The sequence below is a fragment of the Pongo pygmaeus genome, chromosome 17 (assembly GCF_028885625.2).
Source record: "Pongo pygmaeus isolate AG05252 chromosome 17, NHGRI_mPonPyg2-v2.0_pri, whole genome shotgun sequence".
NCBI classification, from domain to species: domain Eukaryota; kingdom Metazoa; phylum Chordata; class Mammalia; order Primates; family Hominidae; genus Pongo; species Pongo pygmaeus.
The window spans coordinates 78865983-78890268 of NC_072390.2; the positions used below are offsets into that span (position 1 = coordinate 78865983).

At 38.5% G+C, this 24286-nt stretch overlaps 1 protein-coding gene across 1 annotated transcript; it reads left to right on the forward strand.

Moving 5' to 3' along the window:
• The first annotated feature begins 4578 nt into the window (after positions 1 to 4578).
• LOC129019071 (serpin B6-like) lies at positions 4579 to 24151 on the forward strand. Its single transcript, XM_063653785.1, has 6 exons — positions 4579 to 4728; positions 8327 to 8501; positions 15136 to 15253; positions 16358 to 16500; positions 19656 to 19827; positions 21446 to 24151. Exons 1-5 carry the CDS (start codon positions 4664 to 4666, stop codon positions 19719 to 19721), a joined length of 567 nt encoding a protein of 188 aa, XP_063509855.1. The 5' UTR covers positions 4579 to 4663; the 3' UTR covers positions 19722 to 19827; positions 21446 to 24151.
• The last annotated feature ends 135 nt before the right edge of the window (positions 24152 to 24286 follow it).

Sequence of the window (24286 nt, forward strand, 5' to 3'; positions counted from 1 at the left end):
ACAAACCCACAGCCAATATCATACTGAATGGGCAAAAGCTGGATGCATTCCCTTTGAAAACCGGCACAAGATAAGGATGCCCTCTCTCACCACTCCTATTCAACATATTATTGGAAGTTCTGGCCAGGGCAATCAGGCAAGAGAAAGAAATAAAGCATATTCAAATAGGAGGAGAGGAAGTCAAATTGTCCCTGTTTGCAGATGACATGATTGTATATTTAGAAAACCCCATTGTCTCAGCCCCAAATCTCCTTAAGCTGATAAGCAACTTCAGCAAAGTCTCAGGATACAAAATCAATGTGCAAAAATCACAAGCATTCCTATACACCAATAATAGACAAACAGGGAGCCAAATCATGAGTGAACTCCCATCCACAATTGCTACAAAGAGAATAAAATACCTAGGAATGCAACTTACAAGGAATGTGAAGGACCTCTTCAAGGAGAACTACAAACCACTGCTCAAGGAAATAAGAGAGGACATAAACAAATGGAAAAACATTCCATGCTTATGGATAGGAAGAATCAATATGGTGAAAGTGGCCATTCTTCCCAGAGTAATTTATAGATTCAATGCTATCCCTATCAAGCTACCAGCGACTTTCTTCACAGAATTAGAAAAAAAAACTACTTTAAATTTCATATGGAACCAAAAAAGACCCCACATAGCCAAGAGAATCCTAAGCAAAAAGAACAAAGCTGGAGGCATTACGCTACCTGACTCAAACTATACTACAAGGCTACAGTAACCAAAACAGCATGGTACTGGTGCCAAAACAGGTATATAGATCAATGGAACAGAAGAGAAGCCTAAGAAATAACACCACACATCTACAACCATCTGATCTTTGACAAACCTGACAAAAACAAGCAATGGGGGAAGGATTCCCTATTTAATAAATGGTGTTGGGAAAACTGGCTAGCCATATGCAGAAAACGGAAACTGGACCCCTTCCTTACACCTTATACAAAAATTAACTCAAGATGTAATAAAGTATTAAATGTGAGACCTAAAACCATAAAAATCCTAGAAGGAAACCTAGGCAATACCATTCAGGACATAGGCATGGGCGAAGACGTCATGAATAAAACACCAAAAGCAATGGCAACAAAAGCCAAAATTGACAAATGGGATCCAGCGTCAGCACAGCAAAAGAAACTATTATCAGAATGAACAGGCAACCTACAGAATGGGAGAAAAATTTTGGCAATCTATCCCTCTGACAAAGGGCTAATATCCAGACTAAAAAGAACTTAAACAAATTTACAAAAAAAACAAACAACACCATAAAAAAAGTGGGCGAAGGATATGAACAGACACTTCTCAAAAGAAGACATTTATGCGGCTGACAAACATGTGAAAAAAGCTCATCATCACTGGTCATTAGAGAAATGCAAATCAAAACCACAATGAGATACCATCTCATGCCAGTTGATATGACAATCATTAAAAAGTCAGGAAACAGGTGCTAGAGAGGATGTGGAGAAATAGGAACACTTTTACATTGTTGGTGGGAGTGTAAATTAGTTCAACCATTGTGGAAGATGGTGTGGTAATTTCTCAAGGATCTAGAACAAGAAATACCATATGATCCAGCAATCCCATTACTGGGTATATACCCAAAGGATTATAAATCATTCTACTATAAAGACACATGCACACGTATGATTATTGTGGCACTGTTCACAATAGCAAAGACTTGGAACCAACCCAAATGCCCATCAATGATAGACTGGATAAAGAAAATGTGGCACATATACACCATGGAATATCATGCAGTTCATGTCCTTTGCAGGGACATGGATGAAGCTGGAAACCATCATTCTCAGGAAACTAACACAAGAACAGAAAACCAAACACCGCATGTTCTTACTCATAAGTGGGAGTTGAACAATGAGAACACATGGACACAGGGAGGGGAACATCACACACTGGGGTCTGTCATGGGGTTGGGGTCTAGGGGAGGGTAGCATTAGGAGAAATACCTAACGTAGATGGCAGATTGATGGGTGCAGTAAACCACCATGGCATGTGTATAGATGTAAGAAACCTGCACGTTCTGCACATGTACCACAGAACTTAAAGTATAATAATTAACATTAATAAAAAATTAATTAATTAATTAAAAATAAAATATATAATCTGATACATTTGGATATATGTATATATACATGTACACACCTGTAAAGACAATCTAGATAATGAACATATCCGTCACACCAAAGTATCCCCTTCTCCTTTATACTGCCTCTCACCCACCTCTCTCTGCTGTCTCCTCAGTTTCACGTTCCATGCAACTACTGATCTACCTTATGTCACTATAGATCAGTTTGCATTTTCTTGAAATTTATGTAAATAAAATCATATCCAAAAGTAAAAAAAGTGTGTTTTTAAAAATATATAAGATATTGAGCATAATTATGAGATAAGACTTCAAAAAAGTGAAGAGGCTAAAGATGAAGGAGTGAAGGTAAATATTTGCTTAACTAATTTAGTGAGTTAAGCAATGGATTCAATCACAGATGATTTAATCCACTAGTTTCCATATTTTACTCACCCAAGGTTAGAGTTTACTATTTAGACACTTAACATTTCTTGGCTTACTGGACCATGTGAGTCACCTCTCCAGAAAAATTCGTGACATTGAATGGATACATTAAAAAAGTAGAAACTTTGTTTTAAAAACTCTAAAATCAGTCACCACAGCTTCTACTTTAGAATATCAGAAAAAGAAGAGTAAATTAAACCCAACTAAGCAAAACAAAATAAATAATAAAAATGGGGGCAGAAATGAATGAAATCCAGAGAGAAAATCAATGAAAATAAATGCTAGTTCTTTTAAAAGATCAATGAATTGATGAGACTGTAGCCAGGCTAAGCAAAAAGAAAAGCCTAAATTACTAATATCAGAAATGAAAGTGGTGACATGCTAAAAATCCCATGTACGATAAAAAATCATAAAGGAATACTCAGGACAGTTCTGTGCCCACAAATTTGATAAACTACATGACATGGATCAATTTCTTGAAAGACACAATCCGCCAAAAGTCACACAACAGGAAATAGAACATTTGAATAGGCCTATATCTACTAAAAAAAATTAATCAATAATTAATAGCCCTCTAAAATAATTACCAGATCCAGATGGGCTCACTGGTAAATTCTAAAAAAAATTAAGAAAACTTTTACACCAATTCTCTAAGTCTCTTTCAGAAGATAGAAGCAGAACTACTTTCTAATTCATTCTATAGGGCTGGAATTACTCTGATAACAAAACCAGACAAAGACATTAGAAGAAAAGAAACTTAAAGACCAATATCTTTCTTTAGTATAGATGCAAAATCCTGAACAACATATTCACAAATGAAATCAAACTATGTGTAAAATAGTTGGATTATACATTGTGACTAAGTAAGATTGATTGCAGGTGTAGAAGGCTAATTCAACATTTGAAAATCAAAGGAATCCATCACATCAACAGGTAAAAACAGAAAAAATCCTCAAAAAATTGCTAGCAACTCCAATTCAACAACAGATTAAACAGATAGCTCACCACGATCAAGTGAGATTCACCCGAGTATGCAAGTATGATTCAATATACACAAATCAATAAATGTGACACATTACATTAACAGAACCAACAACAAAAACTGCACGATCATTTCAATAGATGCCGAAAAAGTATTCAGTAAAATCCTACATCTCTTTATGATAAAAACCCTTAACACATTGGGTATAGAAGGAATATACCTCAAAACAATAAAAACCAAAATGAAAAACCCACTGCTAATATCATACTGAACAGGGAAAAATTGAAAACCTCTCCTATAAGATCTGCAACAAGACAAGGATGCCCAGTTTCACACCCTTTATTCAGTATCTGACTGGAAGTCCTGGCCAGGGCAATTAGGCAAGAAAAAGAAACAAAGGACACCCAAACTGGAAAGGAAGAAGTAAAATTAGCTTTGCTCACCAATGGCATAATCTTATAATCGGAAAAACCAAAAGACTCCCCTCAAAAACTACTAGAACTAATAAATGAATCAGTAAAGTTGCAGAATACAAAATGGATATAAAATATCCGTAAGATTTCTATACATCAACAGTGAACAGTCTGAAAAAGAAATCAAGAAAGAAATCCCACTTACAATAGCTATAAGAAATATGATGTATAAAATACCTAGTAATCAATGTAATTAAAAATGTGAAAGACTTCTACAAGGACAACTATAAAACACTGATGAGAAAAACATGCAGAACACACACAAAAAATGGACACATATTCATGCTCATAGGTTGGAATAATTAATGTTAAAAGTACAATGCTATCCAAACAATTTACAGATTCAATGCAATCTCTGTCAAAATACCAACGTCATTCTTCACAGAAATAGAAAAAAAAAAAAAACCCTACAATTTGTATGGAACCACGAAAAACCCCAAATAGCCAAAGCGCATTATCGCTTCTTTACCGAAAACCCCCAGACGGTTGGGGCTTTTACCCGCACGGAGATTGGCCGCTTGCTGCACATCAGGAAATCCCCGCGGCCTGCGGGACCCGCCCCGCCCTCCTGCCCAGGCGCCCGCTAGGTGGTGCCTGGCTGGGCTCGACTCCGCCCGCCTCCCCACTCACTGGGAACTAATACCCGGCGCCGCTCCGACATGTCTATTCCCGCCACTCCGACCAGGTCTCACCTCGCTCCTGGGCAGCTGCGCGGAGAACTGGGGTAGGTGTTTGGCTTTGGGAGTGGTTCCCACAAGCTGGATTCTCGTTACCTGCTCCTGAGCCCAGGAAAAGGGCGGGAACCTACGAAAGGGAAGCCCAGTGAAGTGCTCAGCGCACCTGTTGCTCCAGACCTTTCCCTGGGGCTGTCCTTCTTCACTGGGTCTCTGGCGGGGGCTCCCTAAGGGCAGGGACTTGGCTGCACCTGGCTGTGTGCCCTATGGGTCCAGGCGCGGGGAGGGGAGGCCAGGGCGAATGGGCGAGGAGCTGGGGGGTGAAAGTCCTGCCTGGGCTCCACTCATCCTGCAGGAGCTGGAAGTAGGTACAGACAATGAGGCCTCCCACCCTGGTGAAGTTTCTGTTGGGTGCTGGAAGGGGCTGTGAGGCCTGGGACCTCCAGGAAAAACAACAGCAGCAGTATTTATTTGTCGTTACCGAAACTCGTATGCTCTTAGTATTCAGAATTTGTACTTGACATTCCTCCTCCTTTAAAAGAAACCAGGAGAGGCGTTGATAGTATGTTTTTGGACTGGAAAAAAATCAAAATGAGGACTATACTGTTGCCAGAAAGCAAGAATGTTGGGATAGTGTAAAAAGAAAGTAACGAATTTACAGAGATTCCCAGTAGACAAGTTGTAAGAATTTGCTCAAGAACAAAAACCAGTATGTGTTAATTGAAATACATGTTACAACAAAGCCAAGAATGAGTCCTTTAGTAAATTCAGATAAAACAAGTAAGATGGGCTGGGCGCGGTGGCTCACGCTTGTAATCCCAGCACTTTGGGAGGCTGAGGGGGGCGGATCACGAGGTCAGGAGTTCGAGACACAGCCTGGCCAATATGGTGAAACCCAGTCTCTACTAAAAATACAAAAATTAGCCAGGTGCCATGACATGGGCCTGTAGTCCCAGCTACTCAGGAGGCTGAGGCAGAAGAATCGCTTGAACCTGGGAGGCAGAGGTTGCAGTGAGCCGAGATTGCACCACTGCACTCCAGCCTGAGGGACAAAGCGAGACTCTGTCTCAAAAAAAAAAAAAAAAAAAAAAAGTAAGATGAGTTTAAAGGAGGCAGGAAATAATTTCAATAATGTTTACAAGAAATGCTGTGTGATGATTCATATACGACTGCTGTGTAGGAATTGTGACTATAGGCACCTAGGTTGACAGGCACAGTGGTTACAAAAACCAGCCTGAAGGTCCAAATATTAAACCAGGAGACTTTGAAAGCCAACTTGTGGATAGAACCCTGTGTTACGCAAATCAGATGCACGAGAACCTCAAATAGTATTTCATTTCAAGGAAAGGCATTTGGCAAAAAAAAAAAAAAAAAAAGCAAATTTAATAGTTGTCTTTGCGAAATCCCAATGTAGGACCAAACCGCAAAATGGTCCTTACATTTGTTTGGCTCTAAAAAGCAGTATGACCTGAAAAGTAGCAGTGTCAGGTCAGTCAGACCCCATGTCCCAATCATCAATCTGGCAGCCCCATCCTATTGTTTTTGTGAATAGGAGATGGTCTGTTATTAATTTAACCCCAGAAAAGTATTAAAATAAGCATTACTATCACTCTAGGAAATACAAAAAGATAGAGTGAAGATAAAGTGTATAAAACCCACAGTATTACTAGTGGTGTGCTAGAAATAAGTTTTATAATCACTGTTGTATAGTTGTATTTTAAAACATGTTTGAAAGTCTTAGGAGAATCTAGTTTACCGGATTTATAAGTGTTGATTTATTCAGTTTATTATTGTACAAATTCTTATATTAATGATATGGTTGTTAACTTTGTAAGTTTGTTCTTTAAAGTGATTACAACTTTAAAACATCTGATACATTGAGCTTTATCATCAATGCTTAAATGTTTAAAATAATGTATTTGCTGTGTTAGCAGTGTGCTTTAAAGTTTAAGGAAAACAATTTGTTTACCAAATTAACAAGAAATTAATTGATCATTGACTAAATAAGGTATAATAATAGAAAAAGTTGTTCTCTGTTTATGAAAATTCCGCTTCGGGAATGAAAATCTTACAGACTAAATAAACCTGCACTCACCAGCAGGGGGGAAACTGTGGGAGATGAGAAATGGGAGTGATAGATTACTCATATGTGGTTGAGCATATGAAGAAATTACTGAAAGAGCTTGAGTGATCTGTAGAATATTTGGTGGGAGGGGAATTTGCCATAGATTTTTAAAAAGTGAAAACAAGAAAAGGGGGGAAGGCAATAGTAACATAAGGAAAAACAGACATGTAAAAAAAGCAATGCATCCATTATTCATTAATTGGCTTAGCAGTGAATACTATTTAGTTGCATGCAATAAAGCAAACACTTGGAGAGAGGAAGTGAAGTACGGTAAGTGATAAAAGAAAATTAATCATCAACCCTAAATTAGGAAGGCAATTTATAATGTCAAAAATTGTGGGGTTAAAAATAGTCGTATACACAATTATTTCTAAATATGAAAGTAAATACCAAGAGAAAGGGTGCACTGAGGTTTGATTGTTTCTAGGGAGCTGGGAGTAGTGGGAAGACACTGGTTGATTTGTGTAAGATCTCGCCTAGTGTTATCTCACTTTTCAACTAAGTGCAAGTCCATTAATTTCATAAAAGCACAATGACCAAATGACACTGAAACAAATATAGGCACATTGTAGGGAAAATAGCAAAGGATATAAATAAAATTAGAATTACCCATTATCCAGAAATATGTGATGTTCAGTGTTTCCCTGTAGTCTTTTTATCTATGAATTATACTTATATGTAACTTTATTCTTAATTTATACTTAATATTGTATTTTCTCATGGCATTACTGTGATTTTTAATATCTCCATTTATATTCAATCACAGATTTGACAGAATCTAACTGGTTCTCTGTTGCTGGGTATTTAAATATTTTCTTTGTAGCTTATAAAGTGCTTCAGTAGTCATCTTTCTGCATACTGTTTTTATCAGTACTTGTGAGCTTTATCTTTAGTGAAATTCTTTGAAATGGAATTTTTCATCCTAAAGGTATAAATATTTTCATGGCATTTTCTTTTTCCCACCCTTCCACCCTCCCTGTGTTCCTTCCTTCATTTATAAAAACATAATTCTAAGTTACATTCTGAAAATATTGGTGTCCCAATTTACATAATCACATATGGAACATAGGAGGGAATACCTATTTTACCAGTATTGGAAATCAATAGTTTTTCTACTTACAAATTTCATGTTTTAAGCAAGTATCTTTCTTGCTTTCTGCTGCTTCTTTTGTTGCAAGTCCTTATACCATGGTGATTAAGAGGAGCCCTAGAACCACAAAGACCTGGTTTCTAATGCCTGCTTTTCTGTTTGTAGTTGAGCAATCTCAGGCGCAACAGACTTAAACAGTGAAGGCTCAATTTCTTTGCTTGTAAAGTGCAGACATTCACTCACAGTGCCTGCCTCATCAGCTTGTATGGATTAAATGACATCTTGTAAGAAAAGCCCTAGTCTAGTTTTTGTGTGTGTACCTATTTGTTCAATGAAAACAAGTATCCATTTAACTAGTAATAAATAGAGTGAAAAGTAAATACACATGTAAGCCTATATTAATGTAATATTGTTTAAAAATCCATTGTTTCAGGCTCACCATCATGGATGCTCTATCAGAAGCAAATGGCACATTTGCATTAAATCTTTTGAAAAAGCTAGGGGAAAACAACTCAAACAACTTATTTTTTTCACCCTTGAGCATGTCGTCAGCCTTGGCCATGGTTTTCATGGGGGCAAAGGGAAATATCGCAGCTCAGATGTCTCAGGTATGTAAAGCCACTTCAAGACAACAATAAATGCTATCAATTTATCAGTTGAGCTGGACTTCTGCATTTCAAGTCTCGAAGAAATTCCTCCTTTAACAGACAACTCTGGTAGTCTCACAGGATGTGGATGGAGAATTGGCAGGATGGAGCATGTTTTCAAGGCCTGACCTTCTTGGTGACCTGGGGTCACTCATGTGGGTGCTTCTGCAGGCAACTGGGCTAGAAGGTCCAAGAAGATTCCACTCCCATGTCTGGGCCTTGGTGCTGGCTAGTGGATGGGCCCTCAGTTCCCTACAAACAAGTCTTTCCATTCCTCCTTTTATGTGGTCTTTCCTCAGGATAGCTTGGGCTTCTCGACCATGGTAGCTGGGTTACAAGAGAGGAAAAGTGGAAGCTGCCAGACTTTTTAAGGGCTAAGCCTGGAACAGAGCCAGTTCTGCATTCTGCTGTTTAGAGCAAGTCACATGGCCAGCCCAGATTCTAAAGAAGGGGAAAGAGACTCCATCTTTTACTGTCAGGAGCACCATGTGTATGCAGAGACAGGACACATGGTTGGCAGCTGCGTTTTTAGACCAAGTACCATAAATAGCACAAGAAATCTGAGTCATTTTGTTAGGGTTTGCAAAAGGCATATCCACTTATACCAATACTTAGATAACAGTCGTTTCTTTTAGGATGTGCTTATAGGGAGGCCTTAGAAGAGGTATAGGTAGGGAGACGGGTGGCTTTTGAGACACTCTCTATCTTTTATTAGATTGATCATCTTTTAAGCTGTAGTAAGCATCTGTAAATCTCATATTGCTGAGTTTACTGTTGTGCCTATATTTTGAAGTCACAGAATACTGAGAATGTGTATGTTTATTATTATTTTATTTTCAGGCACTTTGTTTTAGTAAAATCGGGGGTGAAGATGGAGATATTCGCTGAGGTTTTCAGTCACTTCTTGTTGCAATTAACAGAACTGACACTGAATATGTGCTTAGAACTGCCAACGGGCTCTTTGGAGAAAAGTCTTATGATTTCCTCACAGTAAGTCATACTTGTTTATTAGGAAAATAAAGATAACAATGTGGTAGGAAGTAGGAGAATGGATGTGGGCTATGAATTCCTGCAGGTGGTCCTGAACTCAGAACTCCACGCACGAATCTCACACGCATCTTCTGATTCAGTTTGATCATCTGTAGCACAGGCTGTATAGCAAATACTGTTCAGAATTTTGTGAAGCTTTAATGAGATAATCTTCATAAAAGAACTGACACAGAGCATAACACAGTTGAAAATGAATCAGCCAAAACAAAGATGTGGTGAAAATGACTGTTTCTAGTAATTGCTTTGCAGATATTTTTAATTTTCTATGCATTACGGCACTATAATGTATGCATTAAATAGTTTGACTAGTTTTTTCAGCAATGAAAATCTTTTAAAACTAATTTTGGCTAATTACACTGGTTGCATTCGCTGACAATGCTTTCATGACTTTTTTAGTTTTTGAAAAGAAAAGTACTGAAGTAATTTCTTGTTATATAAAAACACAAACAACACATATAAACCAAGAGATGTCATCAGCTTCTTTCTTATGCCACAACTCCCTTTTTTAATGTTAGAGCTTTCATAGATTTGATGTTTCCTCCTTCACATACAAAAACTTTGCTTCATGAGTTTTTCTCCTATGTAATGTTATTGTACTATGCATATTGTTTTATACTTTGTTAGCTTTTCCTTAAAAATATGTCCTAAATTCCTTCCATCTCAGTATACATGGATCTGTATTACTCTTTTTAACCCTTGTCTGGTATTCCTAAGTATGGCTGTACCATGGTATAATAGACCTTTCTTGCATTGACGAGTACTTAAGCTTATTTACTCTGGCCCATTACAGACAGGAGTATTTCTTTACACAGTTTTGTGCGTATGTGTATGAGTTACTATCTAAAATGAATTTGTAGAAGGGAGGAAGGGAACGAAGCTTTGAGGTTTTCATAAATATTACCAAATTGCTCTCCACAGTTTTGTAGCCATTTACATTCCACAAGGGGTATTTATAGGGTCCTCAGTTCACCCACCATCAGCGGAACTGCATAATGTTAACCTTTAAAACTTTTGGAAGGGTGGGGCCAAGATGGCCGACTAAAAGGATCTCCTGATGCTGGCGTCACCGAGAGGAAACAAAAGGGGTAGTGAACACTGACCCTGAAAGCCGATCATCTGAGAAACCATGTCGAGATCCATCTAGGCAGCAGGGGAACACACAGAGCAGACAGGAGTGAATCTGGGCACCAGCCTCTCTGGGATCAGTGCAGTCAGGAGGACCCCTACAAAATGGGGAAGGATGAGTGAGTGAGAGTTCCCAGCGGGATTCACACTGTCCACAGGGACCTATGCAAGACTGGGAATGGGAGAATCCTCCTGTCCCCACCGCATTTCCCCACTGTGCTTTTAGACTGGGGCAGAGTGCCACCTGGACGTTTTCTAGGGGTAATTCTGGAGTCCAGGGGGACGTCTACAAGCCTTGGGCCCCGTAGCAGACCAGCACCAAAGCCATAGCCCCAATAGAGGCCACAGTTGTGGTTCCTGGGAGAAGTAAGATCGCTCTACCCCTCCTAGGAAATAACATTCTGGACACAGGATTTGGCAAATATTTTATGACAAAGATGCCAAAAGCAATTGCAACGGAAAAAAAAATTGAGATATGGGACTTAAGCAAATGGAAAAGTTCTGCATGGTAAAAGAAACTATCAACAGTGTAAACAGACAACCTATAGAAATGGAGAAAATATTTGCAAACTATGCCTCTGATAGAGGTCTAATATCCAGAATCTATTTAAAAAAAAAACTTAAACAAATTTACAAGCAAAAACCAAACAACACAACTCCATTAAAAAGTGGCCAAAGGACATGAACAGACACTTTTCAAAAGATGACATATGTGTGGCCAACAAGCCTATGAAAACATTGCCAACATCACTAATCATTAGAGAGATTCAAATCAAAACCATGATGAGATACCATCTCACACCAGTCAGAATGGCTGTTATTAAAATGTCAAAAAACAGATGCTGGTGAAGCTGCACAGAAAAGAGAACACTTCTATGCGGCTGGTGGGGATGTAAATTAGTTCAGCCACTGTGGAAAGGACTTTGGTGATTTCTCAAGAAAATTAAAAGTGAATTGCCATTTGACCCAGCAATCCCATTGTTGAGTACATACCCGAAGGAACAGAAATCATTCTACCATAAAGCCACATATGTTCATTGCAGCACTATTCACAATGGCAAAAACATGGAATCAACCTAAATGCCCATCAACAGTAGACTGTATTAAAAAAATGTGGTACATCTACACCACGAAATACGATGCAGCCATAAAACAGAATGAGATCACGTCCTTTGCAGCCACAGAGATGGAACTGGAGGCTATTATCGTAAGCAAACTAATACTGGAGTAGGAAAGCAAATACCACATGTTTTCACTTATAAGTTGGAGGTAAACATCCAGTACATATGGTCACAAGGAAAGGAATAACAGATATGGGGGCTTACTTGAGGGAGAAGGGTGTGGGGAGGGTGAGGATTGAAAAGCTACCTATCGGGTACTAGGCTTATTACATGGTTGAAATAATCTGTATACTAAACCCCTGAAACATGAAATTTGCCTATATAACAAACTTGCTTAGGTATCCGTGAACCTAAAATAAAGTTTTTAAAAAAGAATCTGAGATGGAATATTTACAACATATGTGATAGGGAAGGGTTAATACAAAACAAGAGAAGCAACAAATAAAATTAAAAACTTTTGATTATAAATGGGATTAAACAATTTTATGTGGATTGAGCATTTCTATCTCTTCTGTGAATTGCCTATTTATATATCCTCTTACACACTTTTCTATGGGGTTGTATGTCTTTTTCTTATTGACTTATAAGAATTATTTTTGTTGAGGATATCACTCTTACTGTGATATGTATTTTTTCAAACTTGTTTTCGACTCTAAATTAATTGTTTGCAAACAGATTGGTATAAAGTGAAGGTGGTAAGACATAAAAGTCAAATATTTATAAGATTTGTATATGATATTGTGATTTTACGACTTCACTTATTTTACTAGTCTTAGCTACTAGTTTATTGCCATCTTTTTACTGGTTTACTAGTTTTCTATATAAAGACAACCAAAATGTTAACAACCAAATATCAATTCGTGGTGGATATTTTGAAAGAAAAGCATTGATATTTAAAATGTTATTTCGATATTGGAATATAAAATAAAAAGATGAGAAATATTTGTAAACCATTTCAGATTAATTTATTGTTTATTCTTATTTTCAAGAATCCCATACCAATAGCAATATATAATTACATGTTCTTTTTGTTTGATTTGCCACACTTTGTAAAATAGTAACTTAAAATAGCAGACAGTTATTTAAAAACACGTTTAAAAGATGGAAAGATCACCTAGGCGTGCAAGAAGTCATCAATATGTGATTAATCAGTTTGCCTTCAGATTATTTTCTTACACTGAGAGATTTAAATAATTTCCAAACCACTGAAAAATAGGCAGAGGCAGCAATTTTGGAAAAGCATGAATTATGGGAGGATTAAGTGAAATAGTGTACATCGATCAGTTGTGTAGTACCGAGAATTCAAAAATGTTACATGAAAAGGTGATATTTCATCAGGACTTCACAGTTATCTTGTGAGGTGTAGCTATTACTGCTTCCTTGTTCTACAGGAGAGAACTTGGAGGCATAAACAGAGGAAAAGCAAATATTTGAAGGTCACACAACTAGTAAGTTGCAGAACTTGTGTTCCTAACTACTGTCACATTTCCTCTCCATGCCATACTGATACAGAAGTATAAAATTCTATAATAAAAGCAAAATTATGGAAAGGGAAATTAAATATTTAGCTATAAGCAGTTTGAGAGAAAGATTGGGAAACAATTCTATAATGCATGGTCCATAAATTAGTTCATTTAATTTCAGTTTCAGTTCATTTAATTTCCACCAAATGTTCTGCTTTTATATGGCATTGTGTAGGTTTCTGTTAAGATCATTATAATTCTACAGAATATATTAACTAAATATAGTTTGAACTTTTTTGGAAAGTTGATCATAGTTTGAAACATCCATAATGCTATGCACTATGTACATGAGTATAAGCTTTCCATGAAATTAATTATTCAGCTCCTCAGTCCAACTAACCATTAATATATTTCAAGGGCTCAATAGCCTATGTGGCACCACTCTGGACATTGCAGATTTACAACATTTTCATTATCCCAGAAAGTTCCGATGGACACTGCTGGTCTAGGATTGTATATGTCTCCCATATAATTTATGGAACAACAGGCTTATATTTATATTCTGTTGTTCTAAAATGTAGAGGCAAATGTAGCTCTTGCTGTGTTAATCCTCACTCAACAAATTTAATAGTTTACAGGAGTGACAGCTTCTATAGTCACCATTTGTAAAAAAGAAAAAAAAAGAATTTATTTTCTAAAGCAATTCTAGGTTCACAGAAAAATTGAGCAAAAGGTACATGCGTAGTCCCTCCTGTGATTAACATCCCCTAGTACGGTGGTGGGGGACAGCTTTCTTGTTTCTACCTTGGCCAGTTAGGAATAAAGCTGCTATGAATATTTGTGTGCAGGTTTTATCAGCTCCTTTGGGTAAATGGTAAGGGTCATGATTGCTGGATCATATTTTTAGTTTCATAAAAAACTTCCACACTGTCTTCCAAAGTGACTGTACAATATTGTATATTCCCAGCAGCAATGAATGAGAGTTCCTGTTGCTCCACGTTTTCACCAGCATTTAGTGTTGTCAGTGTGTTTTCACTTCCATTTAGTTCAAACTGTTTTTAATATCACTTGAGATTTCTTCTGTGATTCGTGTGTTATTGAATCTCCGAGTACTTTTGGAATTTTCAGCCATCTTTCTCTTATTGATTTCTAGTTTAGTTCGTTATTGTCTGAGAGCAGACGTTGCATGATTTCTATTATTTTAAATATGCTAAGTTGTGCTTTGTGGCCCAGAACGTGGTCTCTTTTGGTAAATGTTTCATGTAAGCTTGAGAAGAATATAGATTCTACTCTTGTTGGATGAAGTAGTCAAGAGATATCAATTATATCTAGTTACTTGATGTTGTTTTTGAGTTCAACTATGTTCTTTGCTAATTTTCTGCTTGCTGGATCTGTTCATTTCTGATAGAGGGGTATTGAAGTCTCCAGTTATAATAGTGGATTCATCTATTTCTCCTTTCAGTTCTATTAGTTGTTGCCTTATGTGTCTTGATGGTCCACTATTAGGTGCTTACGTATTAAAGATTTCTATGTCTTCTTGGAGATTTCTCAGTGTTTTTAATTATCTCATTGATGGGTGTACTGCCACTCTCATGAAGGATCCAGCGGTTGATGAAAATCATTTGATATGCAGCCCACCGTGTTGCTTAGTTTATAAGCTAAGATTAGGAATAGCTGAAAAGAATTTGGACTTTAGGTTAATTCCTCATCTTTATTTGCAAATTATATATGGTAAATCATAAAATTATTGATTTTCTGAGGTGGCACAATGAAGAAGTAAGCAGTGATATTAGTTGTTTCTGTAGCTGTGAAATTATGTTTTTTGGTTTTTCCTAGGGTTTTACAGATTCCTGTGGGAAATTCTACCAAGCAACGATAAAACAGCTAGACTTTGTGAATGATACAGAGAAGTCCACAACATGTGTAAACTCCTGGGTTGCTGATAAGACTAAAGGTGAAAATATATTGTTATTCTGTTTCGATAATATTTTAAACAGTTTTATAGTCAGTTCTTTACAAAACTGTCAAATATAAAAAGGAGTCCTTTTTTCTCTAAACAACTATGCAAACATTAAACCTTTCTTTGGAAATATTGCCAACTCGTAGACCTTTTCTCTAGCTTTAGCTTTTCCCTTATCAAGTATCTGTGATGTTTCTCTAGATGAAATAATCTCTTCCAGGTTTTTTTGGTTGTTAATATTAGGTAGTTTTTCTTTTCACAAATAGCATTAAAATTTGAATTTAAAAATTTCTAGCTGTCTCCCTCACTGGTATTGCCATACTCTATGGTTTATCTATGTAATGTGGCAGGATGCTTGGCCAAGGCCTTTTTAGCCTTTAGTTCTTAATTTATTTATTTTTATTTTTTTGAGACAGAGTCTGGCTCTGTCGTGCAGGCTGGAGTGCAGTGGCACGATGTGGGCTCACTGAAACCTCCACCTCCCGGGTTCAAGCGATTCTCATGCCTTAGCCTACTGAATAGCTGGGATTATTGGTTAGCACCACCATGCCTGGCAAATTTTTTTGTATTTTTAGTAGAGATGGGGTTTCGCCATGTTGGCCAGGCTGGTCTCGGACTCCTGGCCTCAAGCTATCCACCAGCCTCAGCTTCCCAAAGTGCTGGGATTACAGGTGCAAGTCACTGTGCCCAGCCAAGTTCTTAATTTAAACTGTTCTTTACACTTGCTACATCTGCTCACCTTTTTGAAAATCCATTGTGTTTCTTTCTTTAAGCCATAGGCATTAATCATTCCTTTCTGTCTAATATATTATCAGCTCATCCTCTGCCTATTAATAACTACCAGTTTGTTTTATGCATTCTATATGAATTGTGGTATTTTTTGTTACAAAAGCTCTATCTCAAGTTTCTATTGCAGTATTGTTACTATGGTTATTGTAAGGACAAGCATTCCCTTACATAATTAATTAATTTTGGGACACTAAGAACTCCCTTCATGCAGCTTGCCTTCTCAAAGAGACCACATGATCTGAACACCCTCTTGGACACACACATCTGGAAATACTTTTAACTAGATGATTCTTTAATTCTTCTTTACAGGTAAAATTACAGAGGTGCTGTCTCCACATTCAGTTCGCTCACTGACTAAGCTGATTCTCGTGAATGCCATCTACTTCAAAGGAAGCTGGGATAGTCCGTTTGGAAAACACAGAACAAGGGAAATGCCTTTTAAAATCAGCAAGGTGAGTATTTTGCACTATCAAGTGTGTTTTAAGGAACTGTCGTATTGGCTTTAACACCTGCAAGAAGCTTAACTTCAAGAACTTTGACTAAGATGACCCTTTGGAAGTTTAGCAGCTGGATTCCCCTCCAAACCTTGAGACCTTTATCTTGCCCTTCATCTCTTTCTTATGTCTCATCAAAAGTGGCTACATATTCCCAGGCCTCTGGTCCAGCTCTCTATCTCATCTATGCTGGGTACTATCTATATCACACGTCTGAGTGTATAGCCCTTGGCTTCCCAAAACTTGTGAGATAAAATTCAAACTCCATGGTATGGTGTGTGAGGCTCTTCATGATCTGGATCCTGCCTGTTTCTCTATCTTCATTTCCGTTTGTACCTTCGTGCTCCTTTCTTTCTGCCAGTGGCCCCTCCAAGACGCCCTTCTTGACAGTGCACCTCCCCAAGCTGTCTCCTCCTCTAAGCTGTCACAGTGACCCCTGCCTCTCTCCATGGTGGCATTACAATGGTTGAATCAGGTGTCTGTTTTCCTGCTTTGCTTGTTGCTATTTGAGTGTAGAGAATGCTACCTTACAAGGACCTAGCACACATTTGCACTCAATAAGTACTGAACCAATGAATTATGTTCAGATTTCTTTTAATCATAAAGATAAATAAACATAAATTTTGCTTCACAACCAGGTGAGCAAAAACACATACACAGTACAGACACAGAGTTTAGCTACCTCCAACTCTGAATATTTTGTTTGCAGAAGGACTTTTATATTACTCTAAATCCATTTATTCTTTCTTATTTGTTTAACTCTAGAAATGTTTGGACATACACAAAATTACACAGAAAAAAAATAAGTAAATTATTGATCATTTGTTAAATCTTCCAGGCTGACTGGACCCAGGTCTTCAGTTTTTCAAGAAATGTATTTTCTTTCTAGCTTTATTCTGAAATGAACTGTTCCTTTTTTTCCTGGCAAATATTTCTTTCTTGAAATTTCTTTAACAATATGTGCGTTAGGATTTTGTTGAATTGCAATTGACAGAAAACTCTGCACATACTGTTTACACTCTCGAAGCTCATCTCCCTTAACAGGAAGTCTGGAGGTAGGCAGAGGCCAGGGCTGATGTGGGATGTGGGTGAAACTCTTTCTCCTGCTCCGTTGTCTTCAGCACATGACTTACTTCTTTATGGTTCTAAGATGGTTCAGACATTAAGCTCACAATCCAGGCAAAAGTGGGAAGAACAAAGTGGGTGGTGTAAAAGCCTTCTCTCCTGAGGTTCTACTGTATTACTCATTAAAGGAAATGGTTTTTTCTATATTTTACTGGCCAGAACTCTTGTAAGCCATAAGGAGGTGAAGAACTGTATCTTCTATTCTAGCCTATACAGTAGAAAAAGGCGAAAACTACAGTAGTTGCAATGGGTGTTAAGTGCACCAACCTATACATTTCCTCAAAGATCACAGATTTTGATTTGGTATTAATTCTTTCATTTTACTTTTCATTAGCACTTTTATTTCTAAATAAAATGAAATATCTATATAATTACATATTTAGTGAATTATTCAGTTACTTAAAAAGACCAAGCTTGGATCCTTTTCTATTGCAATACCAGAGGTTTGGGGGTTTGGAGGTGAGGAGAGGAACTCTCTAGACTAGGAGTTACCAAATTATGGACCATGGTCAAATCTAGCCCACCACCTATTTTTATACATATAGTTTTATTGAAGCAACCATGTTCATATGTTTACATATTGTCTATGGTTGTTTTAATCCCACAACAGCAGAGTTAAGTACAGATTGAGGGTCCCTAATCTGAAAACTTGAAATCTGAAATGCTCTAAAATCTGTAACTTTTTGAGTCCCATCTTGAGGCACAGTTTGCTAGTCACTTCAAAGATTTTAGCTTTTGCTCTGAGTCAGAAGGGTTTTCAGTTGAGGAATGATGTGACTTGTGTTTTAACAGTAGCCCTCAGGCTCCTGTGCTGAGAATAATCACGGAGACGATAAGGGAAGAAACAGGGCAGTCTCTTGGGAGTTTATTGCACCATCCAGGACTAGGATGATAGCGGTGGAGGACGGAAGCATGGGTTAGATTTTGCTTACATTTTAAAGATGGGGCTGATATAATTTATAATGGGTCAGATATATGGTGTGAGAGAAAGACAGGAGTCAAGGTTAGCTCCAGGATGGCGTCCACATCAACTGAGACAGGGAAGATGAGAGATGGAGCAGATTTGGAATGGATTGTGAGGGACCCAGTGTTACATGTAAAATTAGAGGTTTCTTTTATACGTTAGATGTTCAGATGCAGATGTTGAGTAGGCAGCAAAATTGATGAATCTAGACTACAGGGGTGAGCTCCAGGCCAGAGGTGCAAATTTGGTTTCATACTTAAATTCAAGAGACTAAATGGAATTATAGGGAAAAAAAAAAAGTCTTTTTCCTCTATCTTGCCGGGATCACTGGCTAGGGCCTCATAGCATAACAAAAGAGAATTTACAAGAGAAAAGCAAACAGAAATTGATCAACCCGTATGTCACACATACACATGGGAGACCTCAGTTATGAATAACTCAAATGGGTGGTTAGAATTGGTGGTGTATTTACCTAATTTAGGATGGGAAAGGGAAGAGAAAAAGGATATTTAGAGAAAAAGAAATGACTTTTTAAAGAGATAAATGGATCCTTTACAGTAGAATGGATAGCTGATATAATAGTCCAGTCATAGTGTCTGGCTGAGTGTATACAGAGTTCTCAGTTTTGAAAACATGAAAGTTGTTCCCAAAAAACAAATTTATGACAATTGAGTGCTTCTGAGTCCTTTTGGGAGGTTCTGCTGTAGGCAGATAAGATATTTCAGGAACTCAAATGCCTTCACCTCAAAATAATTCTTAAACAAAAGTAGCGTATTTTGGAGTGATATATTCTGATTCCTTTGAAGTTCACCAAGAGAAAGTAAAGTAAGGATTGAACCATGGACACCCCAGTGTTTGGAGACTGAGGCAAAAATCATGGGCCAGTAAAGGCAGAGGCCAATATGGGACTCTAGAGACCAAGGGAAGAAAGTGTTTCCAAGGTCAGAGAGTGGCCAGCTCTGTTGATGTATGTACAATGTATCAACGGTTGTGTTTCAAGTTAATTTTTACGTTTCCTTTATAGAGCGAAGAAAAACCTGTGCAAATGATGTTTCAGAAATCTACTTTTCAAATGACCTATGCAAAGTAAATATTAACTAAAATTTTACTGCTTCCTTATGTTGGAGAGGAGCTGAATATGATCATCATGCTTCCAGATGAAAACACTGATTGGAAAACAGTAATGAGTGTCCAAAGTATGCATTTTCTCATCTCTAACAAACTTTTAGGAAAAAAACTTCGAAAATTTGGTTTTACCAATGTTTTCTTGACATATTTGGCCACATGCCTTTTTCTCTTTTTATGGTTATATCTAGTGGGATGTTGTTCTAAGTGCTGAACACAATGTAGAAAATTCTTGGCCTGGTGCGGTGGCTCACGACTATAATCCCAGTGTTTTGGGAGGCCAAGGCAGGTGGATCACGAGGTCAAGAGATCGAGACAATCCTGGCGAACATGGTGAAACCCCATCTCTACTAAAAATACAAAAAGTATCTGGGCTTGGTGACGTGCACCTGTAGTCCCAACTACTAGGGAGGCTGAAGTAGGGGAATCACTTGAACCCAGGAGGTGGATGTTGCAGTGAGCCGAGATCGTGCCACTGCACTCCAGCTTGGTGACAGAGCAAGATTCCATCAAAAAAAAAAAAAAAAAAAAAAAAAGAAAAAAAGAAAAGACTCTTATTCCAGAAAAGACTCAGGTTGGGGCCAAATCAAGTCAGCCTTCAAAATCTTGCTTTACAATTTTTACTTTTTTTTTCTCTTAGCCTTTTCCTCCCTGTGGAAAATGATGTCAGTACCTCTCTATGAGGGTTGTTGCAGGATAAAGGAGATGGCCTATATAAGGCGTTTGTTTCAATGCACAGAGTATGACATTGACTAATATTAGTAGTCTTCACTCCAGCCTTGCCCAGTAGTTGTGAGTTTTCCCTTCAGAAAGCAGTCATACGGGGAAGAGCTGCTCTGAGTCTATACATCACCCAAGGATCTTGTTAAAATATAGATTCGGGTTTAGTAGGACTGGGATGGAGCCTGAGATGCTGCATTTCCACCAAGCTTCCAGGTGATGTTGAGGCGGCTGGCCCATGGAGCACACTGAGTAGCAAGGTGTTAGAGAGCCAATGAAGACTTTTAGCAGGGTAGCATTTTGCTTCTCTAGAAAGCTAATCCTTATGACTGCAATGGACAAATTAAAAGAAGTGAGAATGGAGAGAGATAAGAAAGGAAGCTGCTATGACATTTCAAGCAAGACACAATTAGGGCCTGAATGAAGGCAGCAGCAACAGAGGCAGAGGAAGGGCTGAAAGATGTTGGAAGTTAAAAGAACAAAAAGTAGTGATGGATTCATTGGAAGGAAATTTGGGTAAAAGAGAAGATAGGTCTGAGCTATCAGCATGCTTTTGTTAAGACAGAACATCACACTTTAAGAGGACAGTCATTCTCCTACAAATATATTCTAAGTTGTAAGTTTCTACATGAAGGAAAAGGTTTGACTAAGTTTCTTGAATTCAGGAGTCAAGGCATTGAAATGTAAAGTCATCTCCTACCTGAATGGTTTCACATTAATGTGCTTTCTTCCACATGTGTGCTGTCCAATATGGTAGCCACTAGCCACTTGTGATGATGTACACATTAAAAAATTAAATTTACAAAACAGGCCTTTATTGCACTATCCACATTTCAAGTGCTCAGTAACCATATATGGCTCATGGCTACCACATTAGGCAACTCAGCCAGAGCATGTTAACATCATAGAAAACAGTCCCATTGGATAACACTGATCTAGATTTTTAAATCTCCAACTCTCTTGTTTTAGGTGGAAAAAGAACTTTCTTATGAGAGATTCATAGAATGGACAACACCACACAAGATGTTTGAAGAAAAGGTGGAAGTTTTCCTTCCTAGATTTAAACTGGAGGAAAATTACAACATGGAAGATGTCCTTCGCAGTATGGGCATGGTTGACACCTTTGAAGAGGGCAGGTCAGACTTCTCAGGAATGTCGTCTAAGAAGGATCTGTACTTGTCCAAGGTCATGCACAAGTCCTTTGTGGAGGTCAATGAGGAAGGCACAGAAGCAGCAGCAGCTACCACCTTAGAAATAACTCCCTTGTGTGCCAAATACCCCCTCAGCTTCTGTGCAGACCATCCCTTCCTTTTCTTCATCCAGCACAGAGAAACCATTGGTATTCTCTTCTGTGGCCGGTTTTCTTCTCCATAAGGAAACAGTAGTCATTGAATCTAGTCCGTCTCTTTTCTCTAACTGACCTACTTTTTCTCTACACTTCATAGTGTGCCTACAAACCCAGAATGACTTTATTATTGCAGTGGTCAAAAATGAGATATTAGGAGCCTAATTTTGAAATTTCTTGTTCAGAACCCTTCTGTGTATGTTTGTAGGTTAAATGTTTTCTAAAGTTGGAAGTTGACATTCTCCAAGGATCTTGTGGTCACTTGGGCAGTGATATCTCTAACCATTCAGCCAAACCACTCTGCTTGGAACTAGCTATCTCCCTCTCCTTTGTTGCTACTTTTCTTCTCTGCTGAACAGTATTGACATACAGACCCACTTTTAATGAGATAATGGAGAGTGAAACGGAGAATGGGTAGGAGATGTGGGCAGCATGTCTCAGAAATCCATAGAAGCAACCTCTAGTCGAACTTTACCAGCAATTCTGAGGCCAGCACAGAGGGTGAGAGAGCAGTTAACTCAGACCAGTGAGAAATCAGTCCAATTTCCTGTGTGTTTCTGCCTTATTTGTAGTTTGCATTCATAGGGATCAGTGGGTCACAAACCTGTTCAAACATGCAACTATTCACTTTCTCTGAAAATTTACAATTGTTATCAGCAGGCAGAGAGGAGTAGGTAATGTTCTATTCACAGTTTGAGACAGCTTCATGAGTATACAATACATGTCTTTCTATTTTATTTCAAATATTTTTTGAAAGACACCTCAGGTTTCTGTAGCCATTTGTATTACAGGCTTGAAATGAAATTGCAGTGTTCAGTGATAAGAGAACACAGTCAGATTGAAGAGGGAGATTGGTACTGTTTTCTAGGGGACAGCAAAAAGGACTTATTCCATCAACACCTTTGCAGTCAGAAGAAACTTGGGCAGCCCCTTATTTCACTGACACCACTCATATTTTCATTCCACAGCTGGTTCACTTTTCCCTTTTGGCCCAAGCCAGCCAATTAGCTGTAGGGAGGGAACGGGACTGAGGAGTACAAGGAAACATCCACTTTGTATGCGGGCTGAGAGAGGGAAGAGGGAGTATCAGAGATTGCAGGGTTTGTCTTTCTCATTCTTCTGCCTCTTCTGCCCAACAGTTGCACTTGGAAAGAGTAATCCTAGGTGGGGAATAATGAGTTAATGTGATTCTTTCACTGCAGAGAGAGCTTCTGAGTGTTACAGCCAGGGGCAATAGGCTGGCACCCTGTTCCTTATGGAAAGGCATGCCTTCTTGCACAGCCTTGCAGGAAGTCCAGTTAAGTAGGTTAGGAGTTGGGAGCTGGAAGTGTAAATGGAGTAGCTTCCTACCATCCATGCATGTGGGAATGTGTTTTTATTTTATTTTATTTTATTTTTTTGACGGAGTCTCACTCTGTCACCAGGCTGGAGTGCAGTGGCACAATTTCGGCTCACTGCAACCTCCGGTTCCTAGGTTCGAGCAATTCTCCTGCCTTAGCCTCCCCAGTAGCTGGGAATATAGGCGTGTGCCACCACGCCCAGCTAATTTTTGTATTTTTAGTAGAGAGGGGTTTTTACCATGTTGGCCAGGCTGGTCTCGAACTCCTGACCTTGTGATCCACCTGCCTCAGCCTCCCAAAGTGCTGGGATTACAGGCATGAGCCACTGCACCTGGCCAGGAATGTGTTTTTTAAATCGTTCCTGGGATGAGTATATTCAGATCCTATCAATAGTGAATTATAGTTAACGATATTGGTTTGATCTGTTATAGACCTATAATACAATCAGACTTTAGCCATTGTAAGTCACAATACGTAAAAGGTAATAATATGCATATTGGCCAAGAGGATCTTGTAAAATTATGTTTGTCATATTCTCTTTGAAGAGTTATCATTCAATATTTTATTTCTGTCTTGTAAGGTCTGAAACCCCATGTGCTGCTTTGATGTCTATGGGCTTGTCAGGGCCTCAGAGGCCTGGCCATGCAGTCCCCTGCTCTTGTCAGATATGTGCACCCTATTCACCCACTGAGCGAGCAGGAAGGCTCCTCGCCCTTCTAAGTTCCCCTATCAGCCAGTCAACTGTACCCCACCTGGGTCTCAACCTGGCTCACTTTCCTGCTGGCCCGGAAACTTATTCAACAAGCCTGTCACATCTGGAGGATCCAGGAATTGCCTCTTCCTCTTGTTACTATAAAGCCTGCCTTCCACAGCCCCTACTGGTTCACTCTATTCCCAAATGCAACTCTCCTGTGACCCTGCATGGCATGTGGTGACCTCTCTCCCTGAGCTGTGAGCAGATGAGACTAATAAACTGCTGCCAATTTCATCTGTCCAGTGTCTCATGCTATGTGTCTGGTTATCTCCTACTATTTAGTGGGGGAGATCCCTCCTTCACCAACAAGGTGAATATGAGATGATAAAAACAACTATACTTCAGTGAACAGTCCAGCCACCCAAATAATG

What these genes read in the sequence shown, in the direction of transcription:
- LOC129019071 (XM_063653785.1), top strand. Translation starts at nt 4,664, where the DNA reads ATGTCTATTCCCGCCACTCCGACCAGGTCTCACCTCGCTCCTGGGCAG. An exon ending in TCGCAGCTCAGATGTCTCAG is followed by an intron (nt 8,502 to 15,135) that starts GTATGTAAAGCC and finishes GGTTTTTCCTAG; the next exon opens with GGTTTTACAGATTCCTGTGG. An exon ending in TGCCTTTTAAAATCAGCAAG is followed by an intron (nt 16,501 to 19,655) that starts GTGAGTATTTTG and finishes TTTCCTTTATAG; the next exon opens with AGCGAAGAAAAACCTGTGCA.